Here is a 16,986-nt window from a genome sequence, read left to right on the forward strand (position 1 = left end):
CTGCTGAATTCAACTTGACATGCAACCTCTAAGCCTAAAAGGTGTAGGAGCTGGGACAGTTAAATCAGGTCCCTCAGGACTCACATGTGGTAGGAACTCAGGCCAGCAACTCAGACTTACCACGCTCACGAACAATGACTGGTGATAAGAGAAAAACAGAGAATACAGGTAAGGAGACCATCGACACCATGCTAAACTGTTTTTAGCTAAGACTGGCTCTTTGAACACATCCAGCCTGGATGCTGGCTTTATCAAAGTTGCTGATGGAAATATTTTGCTGACATGAAGCAAGTCCTTGAGGATTAAGAACAGTGAGCAGGGCCTCTAATCAGAAATAATTAAGATTTTTTTTTGTCAGGAGGAGAGTGTCCTTCACATTCATTAGTTACTTACGTGTTCCTTCCTCAGTAACCATGCCCAGGCCTTCAGCTTTATTCTGCCTCTCAAAGGCATTCAAATCAAGGACACTTTAATAGACAAAAGAAAACAAGGTTCAGGGCTGTGTACACCGGGGGAGTGGATTTCTAACATCAGTGCACCCACTGACTAAGAATACCCCGTCCTTGTGTCCTTGTGCTCCTAAATGCACTAACACATCGCAGTGTGTTTGAGTCTCACGGCTTTCGTGCCAGGCAGTGCTGCCCAAGGAGGCCTGGAGCTCACGGACCTGGTCACACCTTGGAGAGGGACAGAAACACTGATGATGGCTGTCGCTGCTGGTCCAGTGTGTGTCCTTTCTTAGGGGTGAAGATTTAGAGAGGCTTTCTTTCCAAATAAAGAAGGAACCATCTGTTTCTAAGTGTATTTAAACTGCACTAATTAATATTCACTGCCCACGTTTGCCTACTTTCTCTGAGAATCACAAGGAATTGTGGCTTTTAGTGCTCAGGATGCATACTGATGGAGAAAGCTACAAATTTCCAGATTTCAGAGGGTTACACCTTTTTAGGGTTCTTGTGTCATTCAGGAGCCAAATAGTAGGGGAGATTAAGCTTTCTAGAGGCAATGGTGTTCCCAACCCTTTGACAAGTTGGCCTTCATTTTTGTCCCCACTGTCCCCACCCTGCCTGGTCACAGCCATCACCAAATTCTACTTAGTCAGAACCCCTGTATGACCTCAAAGTCTAACAAGTGAGGACACTGTATGATCATATCATTTCCAACTGGGGCTCATTTTATTTCTCTAACAAACTCTAGTTCCCAATCTGAAAAGTTTCAAAGAACATAAGTCTCACAAGAACATAGCTCTCAGGGAAGCTTATGGCTGAATTCAATTAAGATTGTACAAAACCTTGCCTTCCTTTTACCACCGGGTGAAGGAAATGACCATCGGCTTGGAAAGACATTAGACAAAAATCCAGTACCTCTTTTCCCTTTTGAGGGAGTCATAAACATTCTGTAATTTAGATGAATTTAGAAGAGAAATCAGTGAAAATTCCTACTAACATCTTGTTGGTTCTGCTATAAAAAGGACCTGTTCAATAACACAAAACTATCCTTTTACTTTGGTTTTGCTGTCAAGGGGGGACAATATGGAACAGACATGTATGACATAGCCGCTCTGCAGTAGCTGCTCTGACTCAGGAGACAATCTATGCCACACACATTTCTGACCCCCACTCCATCGCAAAACACCCATTTCAGAAAGCTTTAATTTCTGTAATGCTTAAATGTTTTACAAATAAGTATTATTTTTATAATCAGCATAAAACTACTAAAATACCTTACAACTTGTTACAACTCAGTTGGCCTGTAAGGGTATGTCACCTGTCCTTCCAAGCCATCATTAGAAATGAGTTTAGCAATATTAAGTACTGCTGATCGCCAAGAGAACTCTTAGGAATTTAACTGAGAATTTTATGAGTGATATGGAACTGAGCTGCCTTGATTTTTGCCATCTAGAGTCCACATGTATGACTTTACCTAAGTGAGTCAGGTCTGGCCATATTACATTTTCTTTCTACGAGAGATAATAAACAAATTGGCCGACACTGGGGAGGAGGAGTGCCGGCAAGAATAAGGGATTGTATTGCAGCTCAGATATGCTCCCTCCAGCCCCAGGGCACAACACTTACCCAATCAAATAAGGTTATTAAAATTATGAAGTCCATCAAAATAAAGGCTGTTCATCTCCCAAATTTGGAACTGGAAAACCTAATGTTCCATTTTAAAGAATATTAATTGGAGGCAAATGAGCTAGGTAATAACTGTGAATCCTTTTAAAATGAGTTGCAGACTGTTCAAAATATATGTGAATATTAGAGAATAGAATGATGCTTTTTTCTTAGATTTCTGGCTCATTTCTGAAATGAGCAAGTATGGTAATCTGATTTTGGTTACAAATTGTTCATTTGTCAGAGGGTTCAGTCATGAGGGGAAGCTTACACAACTTGGTGATAAAAACAGAAAGTTTAATGCTTTGTTTTTAAAGCTATGCCAAAATTCCCATGTTAGGATGTTCCTCTGTCAAAATATGTACCTACCAAATAGCTATTCAAGTAGGCTGAAAGACCAGTTAAGGCAAAAGACTAACAAAATGCCAAATGAAACACACAGCCTTGAGTCATAGTGAGAGATTCCTCTTCTCTCCATTCTTTTCTGGTTTGACTTTTACGAGCATATACGTTTAGGAGAAACTCACACTCAGTTCTGAGGATAACAACAGAACAAAAGAGGAGGTGAGGGGGATGAAAAAGCCAAACAGGTGTGTGTGCGTGCGCACGTGCGTGTGTCTTCTGGAGATGACATCCCCTTTCTGAGTGCTATTTGATTGTCACCCTGAACGCTAGAGGAACAATGCCCATCCATCCTCCTCCCCTTCAAAAGTAGGTGATACCTCTCTCAATAATTCTAGGATAAGCCAGTGTATTTGGTGCCACCCCCCATCCTATTGCCCCTTCCCTTGAATAGTGAAGAGTTTAGAGGGAGAACCAAGATGGCGGCGTAGGTAGACACACTGCGCCTCCTCGCACAACCAGAACTGATAGAAAATCGAACGGCAAGGAAGTCTGACACCAAGGAAATAAAAAATAAACATTCATCCAGACCAGTAGGAGGGGCGGAGACGGGCAGCCGAGGCGGAGAAGACTCCCGTTGCCGTGGCGGCACCAAGACTGGCAGAGTATGGGACGAACAGGGCAGGCAGTCTGACCACTAGCAGACCCTGTGGCCCCACATTCGCACACAGATAAACCGAGAGGGCCGGACTCAGAGTGGCGGAGAACGGGGCAGGCAGAGCGGTGGGTAGCACCCCATAGCCCCACATTCGCGCACAGATAAACCAGACAAATGGCGGGGAACAAAGCACCCATGCAACCCAGGTCTCCAGCGCGGGGAAATAAAGCCTCAAACCTCTGATTGAAAATGCCCCTGTGGGTTGGGGCGGCAGCAGGAGAGACTCCCAGCCTCACAGGAGAGGTCCTTGGAGAGACCCACAGGGGCCTAGGGTGTGCACAAGCCCACCCACTCGGGAACCAGCACCAGAGGGGCCCAGTTTGATTGTGGGTAGTGGAATGAAAGACTGAAATCTGGTGGAGAGGGGAGCCGGTGCCATTGCTCCCTCTCGGCCCCTCCCCCACATACAGTGTCACAGCGCAGCAACCAGAGTTACCCCGCCCTCCCCACACCTAAGGCTCCGCCCCTTAAAGTAACAGACCCGCCAAGACAAAAAAAAAAAAAAAAAGGCCCAAATGACAGAACACTTCAAAGCTCCAGTAAAAATACAACTAAGCGAGGAAGAGATAGTCAACCTATCGGATGCACAGTTCAAAACACTGGTTATCAAGATGCTCACAGAATTGGTTGAATTTGGTCAAAAACCAGATGAAAAAATGAAGCCTATGCTAAGAGAAACAAAGGAAAATGTACAGGGAACCAATAGTGATGGGAAGGAAACTGGGACTCAAATCAATGGTGTGGACCAGAAGGAAGAAAGAAACATCCAACCAGAAAAGAATGAAGAAACAAGAATTCGGAAAAATGAGGAGAGGCTTAGGAACCTCCAGGACATCTTGAAACGTTCCAACATCCGAATTATAGGGGTGCCAGAAGGAGAAGAGGAAGAACAAAAAATTGAAAACTTATTTGAACAAATAATGAAGGAGAACTTCCCTACTCTGGCAAAGGAAATAGACTTCCAGGAAGCCCAGGAATCTCAGAGAGTCCCAAAGAAGCTGGACCCAAGGAGGAACACACCAAGGCACATCATAATTACATTACCCAAGATGAAAGAGAAGGAGAGAATCTTAGAAGCAGCAAGAGAAAAGGAGACAGTTACCTACAAAGGTCTTCCCATAATACTGTCAGCTGATTTCTCCAAAGAGACCTTACAGGCAAGAAGGGGCTGGCAAGAAGTATTCAAAGTCATGAAAGGCAAGGACCTACATCCAATATTACTGTATCCAGCAAAGGTATCATTTAGAATGGAAGGGAAGATAAAGTGCTTCTCAGATAAGGTCAAGTTAAAGAAGTTCATCATCGCAAAGCCCTTATTCTATGAAATGTTAAAGGGAGTTACCTAAGAAAAAGAAGATAAAAAATATGAACAGTAATGGTGACAGCAAACTCACAGTTATTAATGACCACACCTAAAACAAAAACAAGAGCGAACTAGGCAAACAACTAGAACAGGAACACAACCATAGAGATGGAGATCACATGGAGGGTTGTCAATAGGGGAGTGGGAGGGAGAGAGGGGGGGAAAGGTACAGAGAATAAGTAGCATAAATGGTAGGTAGAAAATAGACAGGGGGAGGGTAAGAATAGTGTAGGAAATGTAGAAGCCAAAGAACTTATAAGTATGACCCATGGACATGAACTATAGGGGGGGAATGTGGGAGGGACGGGGTGGGCAGGATGGAGTGGAGTGGGGGGGGAATGGGACAACTGTAATAGCATAATCAATAAATATATAAAAAAAGAGTTTAAAAAATACTGTGGGTGTTTTCCCATATTTACCTGCAAGACTGCATAAGACCAGAAAGGCTTTGAAAGAATCCAGCATCCTTTTTCTCCTTTAGGTAATCTAACATTTTCTGCAAGGGAGACACATTTTAAAAGGAAAAACAATGGAAACTATGCCGCAAGTCCTGACCCTCCTACCTGTAATGGAGAAATGGCACGGTCCTAGCCAAGCAGGCACACTGAGTCAGATCCAGGTGGGGGTGGGAGCCCCGGGTAAGCCTCTGAACCACCTGTGGACTTGAACCTGCCATGTGTCTGAGCTCCACCCTCTACTTACAGAGCCTGAATCATTTAGGGTGGACACATTTTATAAAGGTCCACTGGTGTTTCCACTAGGGCAGCATAGTAGGTCTTTCACATTCATGGATTTACTGTTTGAACTCTCTCTTACGGTGAATGATTTAGTAAGAACACGATTTAGGAATGCTCCTGGTGGCCGAGGTGTAATCTGAACGGCTCAGGCCATGAGTCTGATGCACTGGAGCAGGGAGCTCAGCCAGCTCCGAGCCGCACTGAGAGCTCAGTGTCTCTTCCGCAGTCGGACTTTGTTCCCTCTGTTCTCTGCCACTGGGAAGGCAGGAACTTTGTCTGGCCTAGTAAAAATTTTGTTTCTTTATTTTTAAAAAAGGCCATTCAGGAAAAATCAGCTGATGGAGGTTGGTGTTAGAAGAGAACAGACAGTGAGGGGTGTCTTAGAAAATGGTAGTTCTTCATGAGAATTTGTTTGGGATGAATAAAGGCTTGGGAAGATTATATTCAATAATGGTAGTTATGAGTTTGGAGATTCTCAAAAGCCCTGGGATATAAGCCTTACAAATGCCAAGAGTATTTGAAATGTCACTTTCCGCTGCTCACAGAGGCTTTTAGGCAGAGCCTGAGTGCCCAGGAGACAGCAGAGCATCCTTGTCTTCTGCAGCCACTTCCAGTTCAGATTGCTGAATGAATCCCTCGTGCCAGGTACTCTGTTCCATGCTTCTCTGTTTTCAATTACTGCATGGTGGCAGGGTTTGTGTTTTTTTGTTTGTTTCTTGTTTGCCTTACACACTGCTACATCCTCCACCCCTAGAATAGAGCCTGGCTGGCTTCAGGGCTTTGCCAGTAATCACTAAACAGATGTTGAATGAATGAATGAACAATGAATAACAACAGGTGTGTGGGATTATGAACTCCACTTAACCGATCAGGCTCCTTGCTCACAATAAGGCAGCTAATCGAATGAGAAGTTGAAGTAAAACATTTAAGGCTTAGAAAACTTCCTCTAGAGCATAATTGTGCAACAAAAATCACCTAATGATGAAGAAACAAAATGTTTTTCTTTTTTAAACCTGCATAAACCCTCTGAATTCCTTACACATTTGTCTGTCAACACCCAGCTGGGTTCTATTTATATTCCCAGCTATTCCGACATAACTGGCCTCTAAGGACAAATAGCAGCAAAGGTGGTTCTGGATGGTCCTCTCTGCAGCAGAGACAGTACCTCTTCCCTGAAGTGTGACAGTTGTCAAGTGGGAAGACCTCAGGAAGTCTGCACTACCTCTGGGGAGTCCCCATTACCTGCTGCACACCTGCGTTGCCTCCATTCAGAATGGCGATCCCCAGCTTCAGAGTCTCAACCACCATGGGGCTCATCTCACCTGTTATGGTGAAATTCAACTGAATCACCAAGGAAAGAGGGTAACTCACACCTGCTGGGCTTTACCAGGACTCTTTAATCATGACTTCATCGCACAGTGTGAGTCCTCTGTGGGGTTACAGGGGCCCATCAGAAACCATGGAAACCACCTTTGCTGGCGCTGATCATCTGAAGGACCATCTCTGCAGCTCCACGCTCATGCAGCCGAGCTTGCTGGTACAGGGTTTTCTGCTTTTCCATCTCCTTTTCCTGGAAAAAGTACGCAGGGAATTCACTGTGGTAAATTGAGAGAGATAATCTTTACTTGCCTAAGGAAGGTGACCCACAGAGATGATTTCAGACATTTATTTTCAGATGTTACTCAGCTTTCCAAACTGTCCACCCACAATTCACTCATGTTTTCATGATTAATTTTCCACTTTTTGTATAAGAGACAACACAGTCCATTTCTCTTTGATACCAGAATTATAGGAAGTGACCCCAGGATAAAATGTGTTTGTTTTCAACATTGTCATACAAGGAGACATGCTGAATAGTCAACTGGAATATACCTGTGTGACTGTCACAGGCCCTCTTATCTGGAATGTGCAGACCACAGTTAACAGAGACTCTGCCAGACATGGGACAGTGGACCATCAAGGCTCTACAGAACTGTACTTATGTTCATGTATTTTTACTGTTGTTACTTTGTCTATAAAAGAGTACACACCAACTAATGTGGTTTTATCTTGGGAGATTTAGAGGCCTGCACAAAACTGCTATTATTACATTTTCAGGTCAGTAGGGCAAAAACTATCCCAGTGTCTCCACTGCTCTGAGTGTCCATTTTTGGGTGTGTGAATTTGTCCTTCCATGGACCCTGTTACTACCGTACTTGGTACAGGTATAAAGTTTCCCAGAAGAACAAACCCAGTGGGATGGTTTGCTGACTGACTGGCTGCCTGCTACCTTTCATCAGGCAGACAGACAGACAGACAATAGAACCACAACTAATGTGTGTGCTTTATCTAGGCAGACTTGTGTGTTTGCTACCAGATACCCACGGTGGTTGAGCGACATGGCTAATGCCAGCTCTCGCCTCTAAAGTCCCCACCATTGGCTTTGGAGGGTGGCCCTGTCTTCAATCTTAGTGAAAACTTACTTCAAATGTTTTTTCCTTGTCTTCCTCTTCTTCTTCATTCTCCCCATTCCAACAACTCTGGATTCCATGGAACAGGGAAAGGAGACAGACAATCAAATTAAAGGTGAAACCAATAAACAAGACTCTGTTCCAACGTGCAGCAGGGGACAGGATGCAATTCACAGGCACCTCAGGACCTTAGCACTTTGTAAAACCAGGAACATTCTGACCACTGCAGGGCAACGTTCCACTCTAAACACCATCTTTGCAGTTGCCAAGAGGTTCAGAAATGAGAAATGGGAACACCGAGATCACACAATCAATGAGGACCTATCTGGTTTAAACCTGAACTGTTCTACCTAGGAAAGTTCTAGTGTAAACTGAGAGACAGGAGTGCAGGGAGATCAGAGACATGTAGGTTGTTAATCCCAAAGTGCCCCTTCCCTCCGTGACCCTGTGGTACAGCTGGAAAAGGAAAAGGCGCTCTGTACCCCCAGCACATCCCACTTTCTGTCTGACTTGGAGGTTTTCCACTAGAGAAGGAGCAGTTCCCTTAACCACCCAGCATTCCAGAGGCCACCACCCCTCTACGTCACATAGAAACAACATCTCTGGTAATGCCCGTCTTTTTGAACACTAGGATCTCCCTCTAGTTTCTGAGCCTGTTTCCAAAATGTACTGAACTTCCTTCACCTACAGGCATGTTCGAACAGTCGGATGTATTCTGAAGGCTGGGGGAAAATGCAAGGGCAGGCTGTATGTCTGAGCCCTGTAGGGCTGGCTTAGAATTACCTGTGAGTCTAGCCAACACGGTCCACTGTTTCTGCAAAGCTTCAGGTTTTTCTTAGGAGGAGGGTAGAGAGGCTTACTAATGTCCCCACACAGCACATGAATTGTGCAATGCCTGGAGCTCACATGGGGACCGAGTCCTGGGCCTGCCGTTCACCCTGCCAGTTTCTGGGGCCTGAAGAGGTCAGGGGAAGACAGACAACTGAGACAAAAGGCAGCAAACCCAGGCGTACCTTGGCCATCATGCTGGAATAGGAGGTGTACAAAGGGTCATCTTCCAGTTTGCTGGAAAGAATAAAGGAATTATTTAGCAGGCAGCCTTCAAAGCCCAGCAGAAAAGATTGAGAGCCACAAAAGTCTTCAATGATAGGTACTAGTGAATTAATTAGAAAACCCCCACCCCTCTCCCTGATTCTTAGAAACCACCCTGAAAATCTGAATTAGCACTGGCTTGATGGGTAATTCAGGGATGAAGGATACAGTTTCTGGCTGCTTAATCTACAGACCCAGGGTCTGGTGTTATGATGAGAGGGCTGTGGCTTATGGAGTTTCCCTAGATGTTTCTTGATGGCCAACATTAGGGCTGCAAGAGGGCTGCTTCAATCTGGTATCCCCTCCGCAGGCCCTGCCATCAGGGACACAACCATGCCCGGGGCCCAGAGAAGCAGGGCGCTCTAACGCGGCTGACCTCCTCTCGGTGAGAGCATTGCGGCTAAAATGGAGAATGATCTGATGAAGTGGGTCTGGATGTCTTTCCGTCTCCTCCTCCTCCTGCTCCTCTGCCTCAGGCGATTGCTGCAGAAACCAATGCAGACAGGTTTTAGGCATGGATTTCAGCACGTGTCACACAACTGCATGCGAACAGAGAGAAGGCAAAGCGCAAGGCACAGAGTGCATTGGACTGAAAGCACAAAGAGAAATCACTTATTTCTTTATCACTTATATATTTATTTCAGGACAGAAGCCCTAAGGATGCAAGGTTTGGCATGTAAAGATATATATTTTTTCAGCCAACCAAAGAAACATTCCAATTTTGGGGTAAAACAAAATGAAAGGAAAAGCCAAAGCCTGCCCACAGCGGAGGAGCTCCAGACCCCAATCAGCAGAACTCTCATGCAAGCTCTGGGCATCCGCGTTCAGGAGGGAAGCCCTGGAGAGTCACCCGAAAGGCTGGGTCTCTCAGCCCACACCTGGCACTTCTCTTGGAGAACTGGGCTGGAGACAGGGATGGGGCAAGAGTTACAAAGCACTGGGGCCTTTGGGGGGCCAATACTGTTCTAGACTGAACTCAGATAACCATTTCTCTTTTCTAACCTCATTCCTGATTCTAAAAATCTTGTTGTTCCTGAGAGATGACATCCTGGAGTTGCAAGCCTTACTGCTTGTCCTCTCATTGAGTCTTTTCTCAATCTCCTTTTACAGAAAGGGAGATAGCAGCTGGTGCCAGAGGTAAAAGTGAGCTTTCTAGCACAGCCAGCAGGGTAGACCATATCCAGTAAAGTGGTGAGAAGTGCACAGGTTGTGTGAATGGTTCCGAAGAAGTGGATGGCTGAAACAACGCTCATTGTCAACTTCATACTAATCAAGAGACTGGGAAAACCAAGGAATTGTCTCTCTCACTGAGAGGCACTCACTAAAAACAATGAAGACCATAGAGACAAATGGAGGAAAAGTAGGGAAGAAAGGAGAAAAAGAGATGAGCAGAGGAAGAGAAACAGAGGGAGATAGGGAAGGATAAAAAGAGAAAGAAATGGTGAACATGGGAAACACAGGGCAAGACTAATGGACAAGAGAAAAATGAGAGAGAGAAATAAAGAAAAGCAAGCAAACAAACAAACATTAACCATGGGTTGGCCAGAGGATAGGAGGGTTGGTCTTCTTCCTGAACCGGGATGAAGCTCTATGGTCTGCTACCACTAGCTTTCTCCCCTTGCATGTAATTGCAAGGTTTCAGCATGAAGTCCATTAGAGAGAGATGGGACATGACAAATTTTCTGAGGGCCAAATACAGAAATGTGAGATGCAGGAAGGGGATTTAGATGTGCCTTTCCTAAAGTTGAGCTGATGACCACAACTGCAGGGCCTAGACTAGGGCGGGGTGGCCTCCTGCAACCATTGGTGCTCAAAACTTAACAGCATCAACTTTCCACAGCGTGGCTATGCATCTCAAGAAATTTAACTAATTAATAATGATGATGAAGATGATAACAGTTACTAGCACCTCCAAGTGGAATTCATCCTCTGGTACTTAACAACCATTAGCAGGACTTCCCCCGATATTTATACTGTTAGTTTCTTTCAAATTTACACACTCAATTTTTGTGAATCTTTAACTGTTATAATGCACACACATGAATACAAAAATCAAATTCATTCACACTCATATCTGCTCCCAGTTGAGTCTGTACTTACAGCCAAATCCTGTACTAGTCTCTCTTCAAAGGAACATTCCTCTGTTTCTATCCAAAATCTCTGATAGCCATGGAGGAAGAGGTTAATAGAGCGGTGCCTGAGCGGAAGGGGTGAGAGTGAGGTCAAGAGGGATCCATGGGACACCTTATTTTAGTTTGGGGGCGGTTAACAGTTAGTAAGCAGAACAGACTTTTGTACAATTCTTATCTTCTGATTGGTCAGGGTAGCCTCTAGCACACCATAAGCACTTATTTAAAAAAAAATAGAAGCCTCTAAGATAGCATTTCCTGAATGTCTGGATCATGTTCTGAATGACTAACAATGGTTAGAGGAAGACCTGAAGGTAACCACAGTCCTACTCTGGTCTCGCAAGGTCCTTATCACATTTCCTCTCTAATGAGAAATAACTCATTAGTCCAAGGGACAGTCCAGAGGTATTTGTTTAATACGGCAATTTGACTATGCCTTTTGGCAGATCACATCTCCAGGTAATCCAGTCCAAATCATGCTGGTGGTGAGTGGGTTATTCTCAGATATACTGAAAACAGCCAAGCTTGGCTTCTTTACCAGGCCTCCAAGGAATCACAGCTGCAAGGTGCTCCAGCTTGTACTTAGGAAGTCAAGGCTTGGGTGAGCTGTGCTCATTAGCATAACTCCTGCATGCCTCGGGGACTCTAGCTGTGGCCCTGGGGCCTGAAAAACACTGACTAACTGCCACAGCCACTGGCTCCCTAGAAGCCGGATTGACTTCTGGGAATCCTAGCCAGTGAGCCCCAGTTAATTGGTTACCAAATGTGAAGAGAGTAGTGAGGAGGAAGGAGAGAAAGGAAGATGGTCAAGACCAGAATCATCAAGACCTGGTCATGGTTTCCGGCAGAACACAGCCCTTGCTATCCTTCTTTAAAATCTGACCAATCAGAGTTGTTTTTTAAAAATTGTACAAATTTATGTCTTTATGGTAATGTTAAATTATGGTCAAGAAAGGAGGAGTGTGCAGAGAATGAGCAGGTCCCTCCACAGGTTACATTACCATTAAAATGGGTATAAGCCTGCCATACTGAGTTTTTTCATTAACTTTTTCCAGCCAAACCCGTTGAAAGGTGCTCAGGAAGAAATTGTTAATTTTGTGTCTGGGGAAAAGCATACAGGTTTTCTTTTAAAAACTAACATCAGAGAAACAGTTTCCACATAATAAAATCCTTTCAATCCCTTTAGCCCTTTAGTTTGGAAGATTCCATGCCATTTACATGATCACAACATGGAGAAGAGGTGTGGTCTCCACCATCAGCTCCTTAGATAGTTTCTGTTGTTGCTGTTATGAAATCTCCTAACTGTCCTCCATGCTAGCAGGAAATCCAGGGCCACCCCCCAGAACAACTGGGTTAGGGTGGGGATGATCACGTTTCATCAAGGACATAGTGAATTCCTGAACTTGACTGTTACCGACACAAGGGTAGAGTTGCTGAAGGATCAATCAAAATATGAAAGGGTGGTACTAACATTTTCAGTGGATTTAGGAAGAAAAAACAGTCTTTTTTTTTTTAAGAGAGGGAATTTCTGCCTAGTTGGTCCTGGAGACATGTACCTAGAGCAGAGCACTTCTGGAGACCGAATTAGCACAACACGAGGCATGAGTCTCTACCAGAGGGGAACGTGAATGCCTTCTGATGTTTCATCATGTCTGGAAAACAGACAGAAACCCTATGCATTTTTGGTCTTTCTACTGGGCTATGAATTTCATTTTTTTTCTTTTTGGCCAGAACTTCAGTAGTCTTTGTGCCCATGACAGCTTGACTTAATTTTTCAGCTTTTTATTAACAAATTTGGCCTGATTCTGTGGTACCTGATCCCCTTCCAAAGAAACGAGTCTGTTTTCTCAAGAGAAGCATATGTGTGTCTCAGAGGACATGATTCTCCACTATTTCCAAAGCTCCTAACTAGGGAAGCTCAGATGGCCAATTGGCTCAGGACAGGGTTACAGGGCACTCTCGACAAATGATGGCTAAGGTGCACAATTTGATGAAAGCAAGATGTCAAACATAGGAATAGTCCTTGCACTGATATTCCAAAACCAAAAAACCTACATTTATTTTCATGTGATTCAGAATGCACTTGTCCAAGTGAGTTTATTTTCCCTGACCAAGTAAGGATGTTTCTATTGATTTGAAAGTTGATGAAGCAGAGGCTGATGCTCATTTACCAACTTTGTTTATTGATCATAGAGGGGGTACTTCACCAATTCTGAAATTACTCGAGGACGGACTGCTGCCACACCACCAGTGATAGTGTCAGTGCTCAATGCTGGCCAGATCTGTACTGAGAGCCAGCACACGTGTTCACACACATTCCAGAAAAGCTCTCATGTACAATGGACTTCAGAATACGGACTAAACACCCAGATAAAGGCATCATATCTGTGACTAGCCTTTTGGGACAGTGCCCTTTCTTCATTTTGAAGGCAAATACACTGTGCAAAAGATTCTCAAGTTACATTTCTATACCTGCTGAGGAAGAGAAATATCGCAAGTGCCTGAGCAGAGAAATATTGTTTGATCTGTTGATGGAATTTAGAGTAAAGTAGTTGAGGAAACAGTTCCTTTTTTCCAGGGTGCCTTTACATTCCTCACAAAGAATCCCACATTGGTAAATCTATCGAGCTTATGCTTATGTGGCTGACTTCACAGTACGAAAGAGTGAAGCAGGCATGGGGTACTATGGAGTCTCACCTGGTTTCAGTTTTTATGCTTACCTGGATTGCCTCAGCAGGCCATTATACTATAGGCAACCTGTAATGACTCTGTGGGTGAAGGACTCCAATTTCTACCTCCTGGGTCATGAGTGTTGGGGCCAGAAGAGAATACAGCCTTGGGAGGATACCTTAATTCCCGTCACTGGCTCACCATCCAGAGGAAAATGACAGAATACTTGCCTGGGCAGGTTGTAGAGAGGGGCCATCCTGAAACAGGCCACCACTGCCCGTTTCCGCTGCTTAGACAACAGTTTGTGCCAGACTGCCTTCTTGGACCTCAAAGGCTGCTCCACCTGAGAAGAGATTACATGGGGAGGTGAGCACAGGCTGAGAGGGTGGCAGAAGGTGGTCGCCTGCAGCCCAGATTTCTCAACCCTGCAACAATTTTGATTTCTCAACTGTACTAAGCAAAATGTACCCATTAGTAGATGGGTCAGTTTGTGGAAGTTTTAGGTTTGCTTTTTTCTCCCAATTGTGTTTGGCTGTTTATTGCTTAACAGAAGTTTTACAAATGGGGAGGGGATGTCAACAGATCATTTGAGCTAATGGCAAAACATTGTAAAAAACTGGGAGGGGAAAGAACTGAGGAATTTGCTACAAAGGTGACAGAAGGGTGTGAGTGGGGATGATCCTTGCTTCTTGTTTTTTGTCTTAACAGGGCACTCTTACTAAGAGCTGAGTGGAGACAGGAGTTTTGTATTCTCCAAGGTAGTTTTGCTTCCTCAGTACTCAGGGCGGATGCTCCTTACCTGCTCCAGGTAGAAGACAGCTGCTGAAATTCTTTGCACACGCTCCACTGTCTTTTCTGGATCAGAAGGTTCTTCACTCTTCAAAACATCCTTGTAGAGGTTCAGTTGCCACTTTACAGCTGGGTCATCAGACTGATAATTGAAGCACACACGTGAGCCATCTGCAATACCTCCTGTACTGAGACAGCCTTTCACTCCTAGCATGGGTCCACAGTTGTCAAGACTACATTCTTTCTATTACTGCCTCTCGCTTATTTTCCCTATTATCTTCTGGAATGCTGTAGATGCTATGTAGGAATTTCTCACTCTAGCCCATATGTCCCTTAACTTTTCTGTCATATTGTCTATCCCTTTCTTTCTCTGTGCTGCATTCTAATTCCTTAAAGCAATCTTCCAATTCATAAATTCTCTTTTCAGCTATGTCTAGCCTGTTTTTTAATGCATAAATTGGATTTTTAATTTCAATGACTATTTTTTAATTTTTGTAATCACTATGAGGTCTTTTTCGATAACATCTTCTTCCCCCTTCTTTAACAAAATATAATGTTTAAGCCTTGATTTATGGATTCTATTGCTACCTTTATCTCTTTAAATATTTTAACCATACTTATGTTAAATTCCTTTCTGCAGTCCCTTAGGCTTGCATTGTTCTCTTTGTTGCATTTTCTGGCTGTCAGAGAGTGGTGGATTTCCTTTCACACCTTGTACTTTTTAAATATGAATTTGTCTTCAGGAGGAGTTCTATTTATTGGCATCTCAGCCCATATTCTAGAGGGTGGAAACTCTCCAAGTGGTTTCAGGAGATTCACATGTTTCACTGGTTCAAGGCTAATTTTATGTAAGTTTCTTGCTCTGAATTTATGCACAGCATAAGTAATTAGGCCCCATAACTGTCTCCCTTTAATGTTATCAGAAACCCCAGCCCCGAAAATACATATCTGGTACAGAGAACTCTACAGGTTTTCCCAACTGCATCAACTTGTCAGTACTATGATTTAGTGTGTCTTTTTTTTTTTTTTTTCTGGCTTGGGATTTCTTTTTACTGCCTTTTTTGGTAGCATGCTTATTTCTTCTATCATTCCTATATGTTTGGGATGAGAAAAGGCTATTTGCATCAGCCTAGTCCTCCCTCTTAGGGAATAATGTATCTGAGGAAAGACCTGCTCAGAATCACAGTCCTGGAAAAATATCAAATAGCCTTTAAAATCAAAAATAGCTTATTTTTGATCATACCAACTCAGATACAAAATTGTTTTGGTTTCAACTCTCTGGAGCAGGAGGTGCCAAGGCTTCCCCCAGGAGGTCCTGTTTCACAGTTTATTTCTGAGGCCTGATCTGACCCCCTGCTGGGGCTGGATGTTGTCGCACAGGAGGAAGGGGGAAGGCAGGCTTCACTGGATGCCTCTTTGCATCCTCTTTGTAACAGCTAAGAAGAAAAATTAAGAACTAGAAAAACAAAGATAAAGGGCAGAGAGCTAGCCCTACCAATTTAACACAAGTACTCTGAGGCTGTTTTAGAAGACCATGAGTAAATTAAGTGGCAGGACGGCCCCCTGCGGCCAGAAGGAAGCCCGTGTGAGTTCTCATCATCTTCCTGTGGCATCACCTTTTCCTGCAAGTGCAAGTTATTCCGCAGGTGTTCCTTCACTTCTTCGTCTGTGTCTCTCTGTGGAAAGAAAAGTTAAATTTTATCCCTAGAGGTCATACTGAAATGTAAAGTAGGGTGCAGGGATGTGTGGACAGCCAAGGGAGACTTTGCTGGGAACTTTATTATAAGAACAAAAAAAGAGAAATTACTGAGGCTTATTCCCAAGGAAACACGCTAACTCCCAAACCAAGCTGCAAGAAGAAGGCGCACCTTGGTTTCTGTTCACCCGTTCCTACCATCCACCCCCAGGAGGACCGAGCACCTATCACTTCCGCCTGTCCTACGTGCTCAGCTGAACCTGCACTTGGGCAACTTACAAAGCTGTATCGTGATTTTGCGAGGGAGATCAGCTCCTGATCGCCTGGGGTGCACATATTCAAACCAATAGGCAGCATTTTCTTGAGCGCAGCCACAATGAGGGAGGTCTGGACGGAATACAAGTCTCCCCTCCGCTTGGTCTTCTTCCGTTCCTGGTCCTGCCCTCCAGACTAGGAGACGAGGTTGACAGAAACAGAGGGCTCAGTGATTCTGAAGGGAGTGCCTCACCTCGGAGGCAGTCTGCCTCCTTGGGGCCCTATCAGTACAGGCCAGGCCTATCAGTACATTGCAAAGGACAGTAAAAGGAGTGTGTTAAACAAAGACAACCAGGCGGACATAAAAATCCCGGAGCCCTTTCCTTTGCGCATGCTCACAGAACTACGTGACCAGACCCACACAACCGACAGCTCCAGTCTTTGCTCACTCACTTCTGGACTAAATGAACAAACTGGCCTTTTTCAAAAATGATTTGCAAACTGGCAAAATGACTCCAGGAAAGTAGTGACAATGCTGATGCTGGGGCGACCACCAAACCGTTCTCTGCAGGGTGAAGCTGTTGTTTTGGAGCAGGGGAGGGCCTCTCAGCCTTTACCTCGAGACAGTGCA

At 44.4% G+C, this 16,986-nt stretch overlaps 1 protein-coding gene across 1 annotated transcript in view; it reads right to left on the minus strand.

Annotated features, from left to right (window-relative positions):
- RYR3 (ryanodine receptor 3) overlaps nt 1–16,986 on the minus strand; it is a 534,646-nt gene that overhangs the window by 32,229 nt on the left and 485,431 nt on the right. Inside the window, exons 70-82 of the mRNA XM_053928437.1 lie at nt 16,380–16,550; nt 16,021–16,080; nt 14,415–14,546; nt 13,846–13,958; nt 10,917–11,013; nt 9,193–9,299; nt 8,738–8,789; nt 7,737–7,793; nt 6,745–6,844; nt 6,517–6,596; nt 4,957–5,033; nt 394–467; nt 121–138 (exon numbers count right to left, since the gene is read on the minus strand). Of these exons, the coding sequence (XP_053784412.1) occupies nt 121–138; nt 394–467; nt 4,957–5,033; nt 6,517–6,596; nt 6,745–6,844; nt 7,737–7,793; nt 8,738–8,789; nt 9,193–9,299; nt 10,917–11,013; nt 13,846–13,958; nt 14,415–14,546; nt 16,021–16,080; nt 16,380–16,550 (1,138 nt within the window). The remainder of the gene's footprint in view (nt 1–120; nt 139–393; nt 468–4,956; nt 5,034–6,516; nt 6,597–6,744; nt 6,845–7,736; nt 7,794–8,737; nt 8,790–9,192; nt 9,300–10,916; nt 11,014–13,845; nt 13,959–14,414; nt 14,547–16,020; nt 16,081–16,379; nt 16,551–16,986) is intronic.

This window comes from Desmodus rotundus, chromosome 7, assembly GCF_022682495.2.
Source record: "Desmodus rotundus isolate HL8 chromosome 7, HLdesRot8A.1, whole genome shotgun sequence".
Taxonomy (NCBI): Eukaryota; Metazoa; Chordata; class Mammalia; order Chiroptera; family Phyllostomidae; genus Desmodus; species Desmodus rotundus.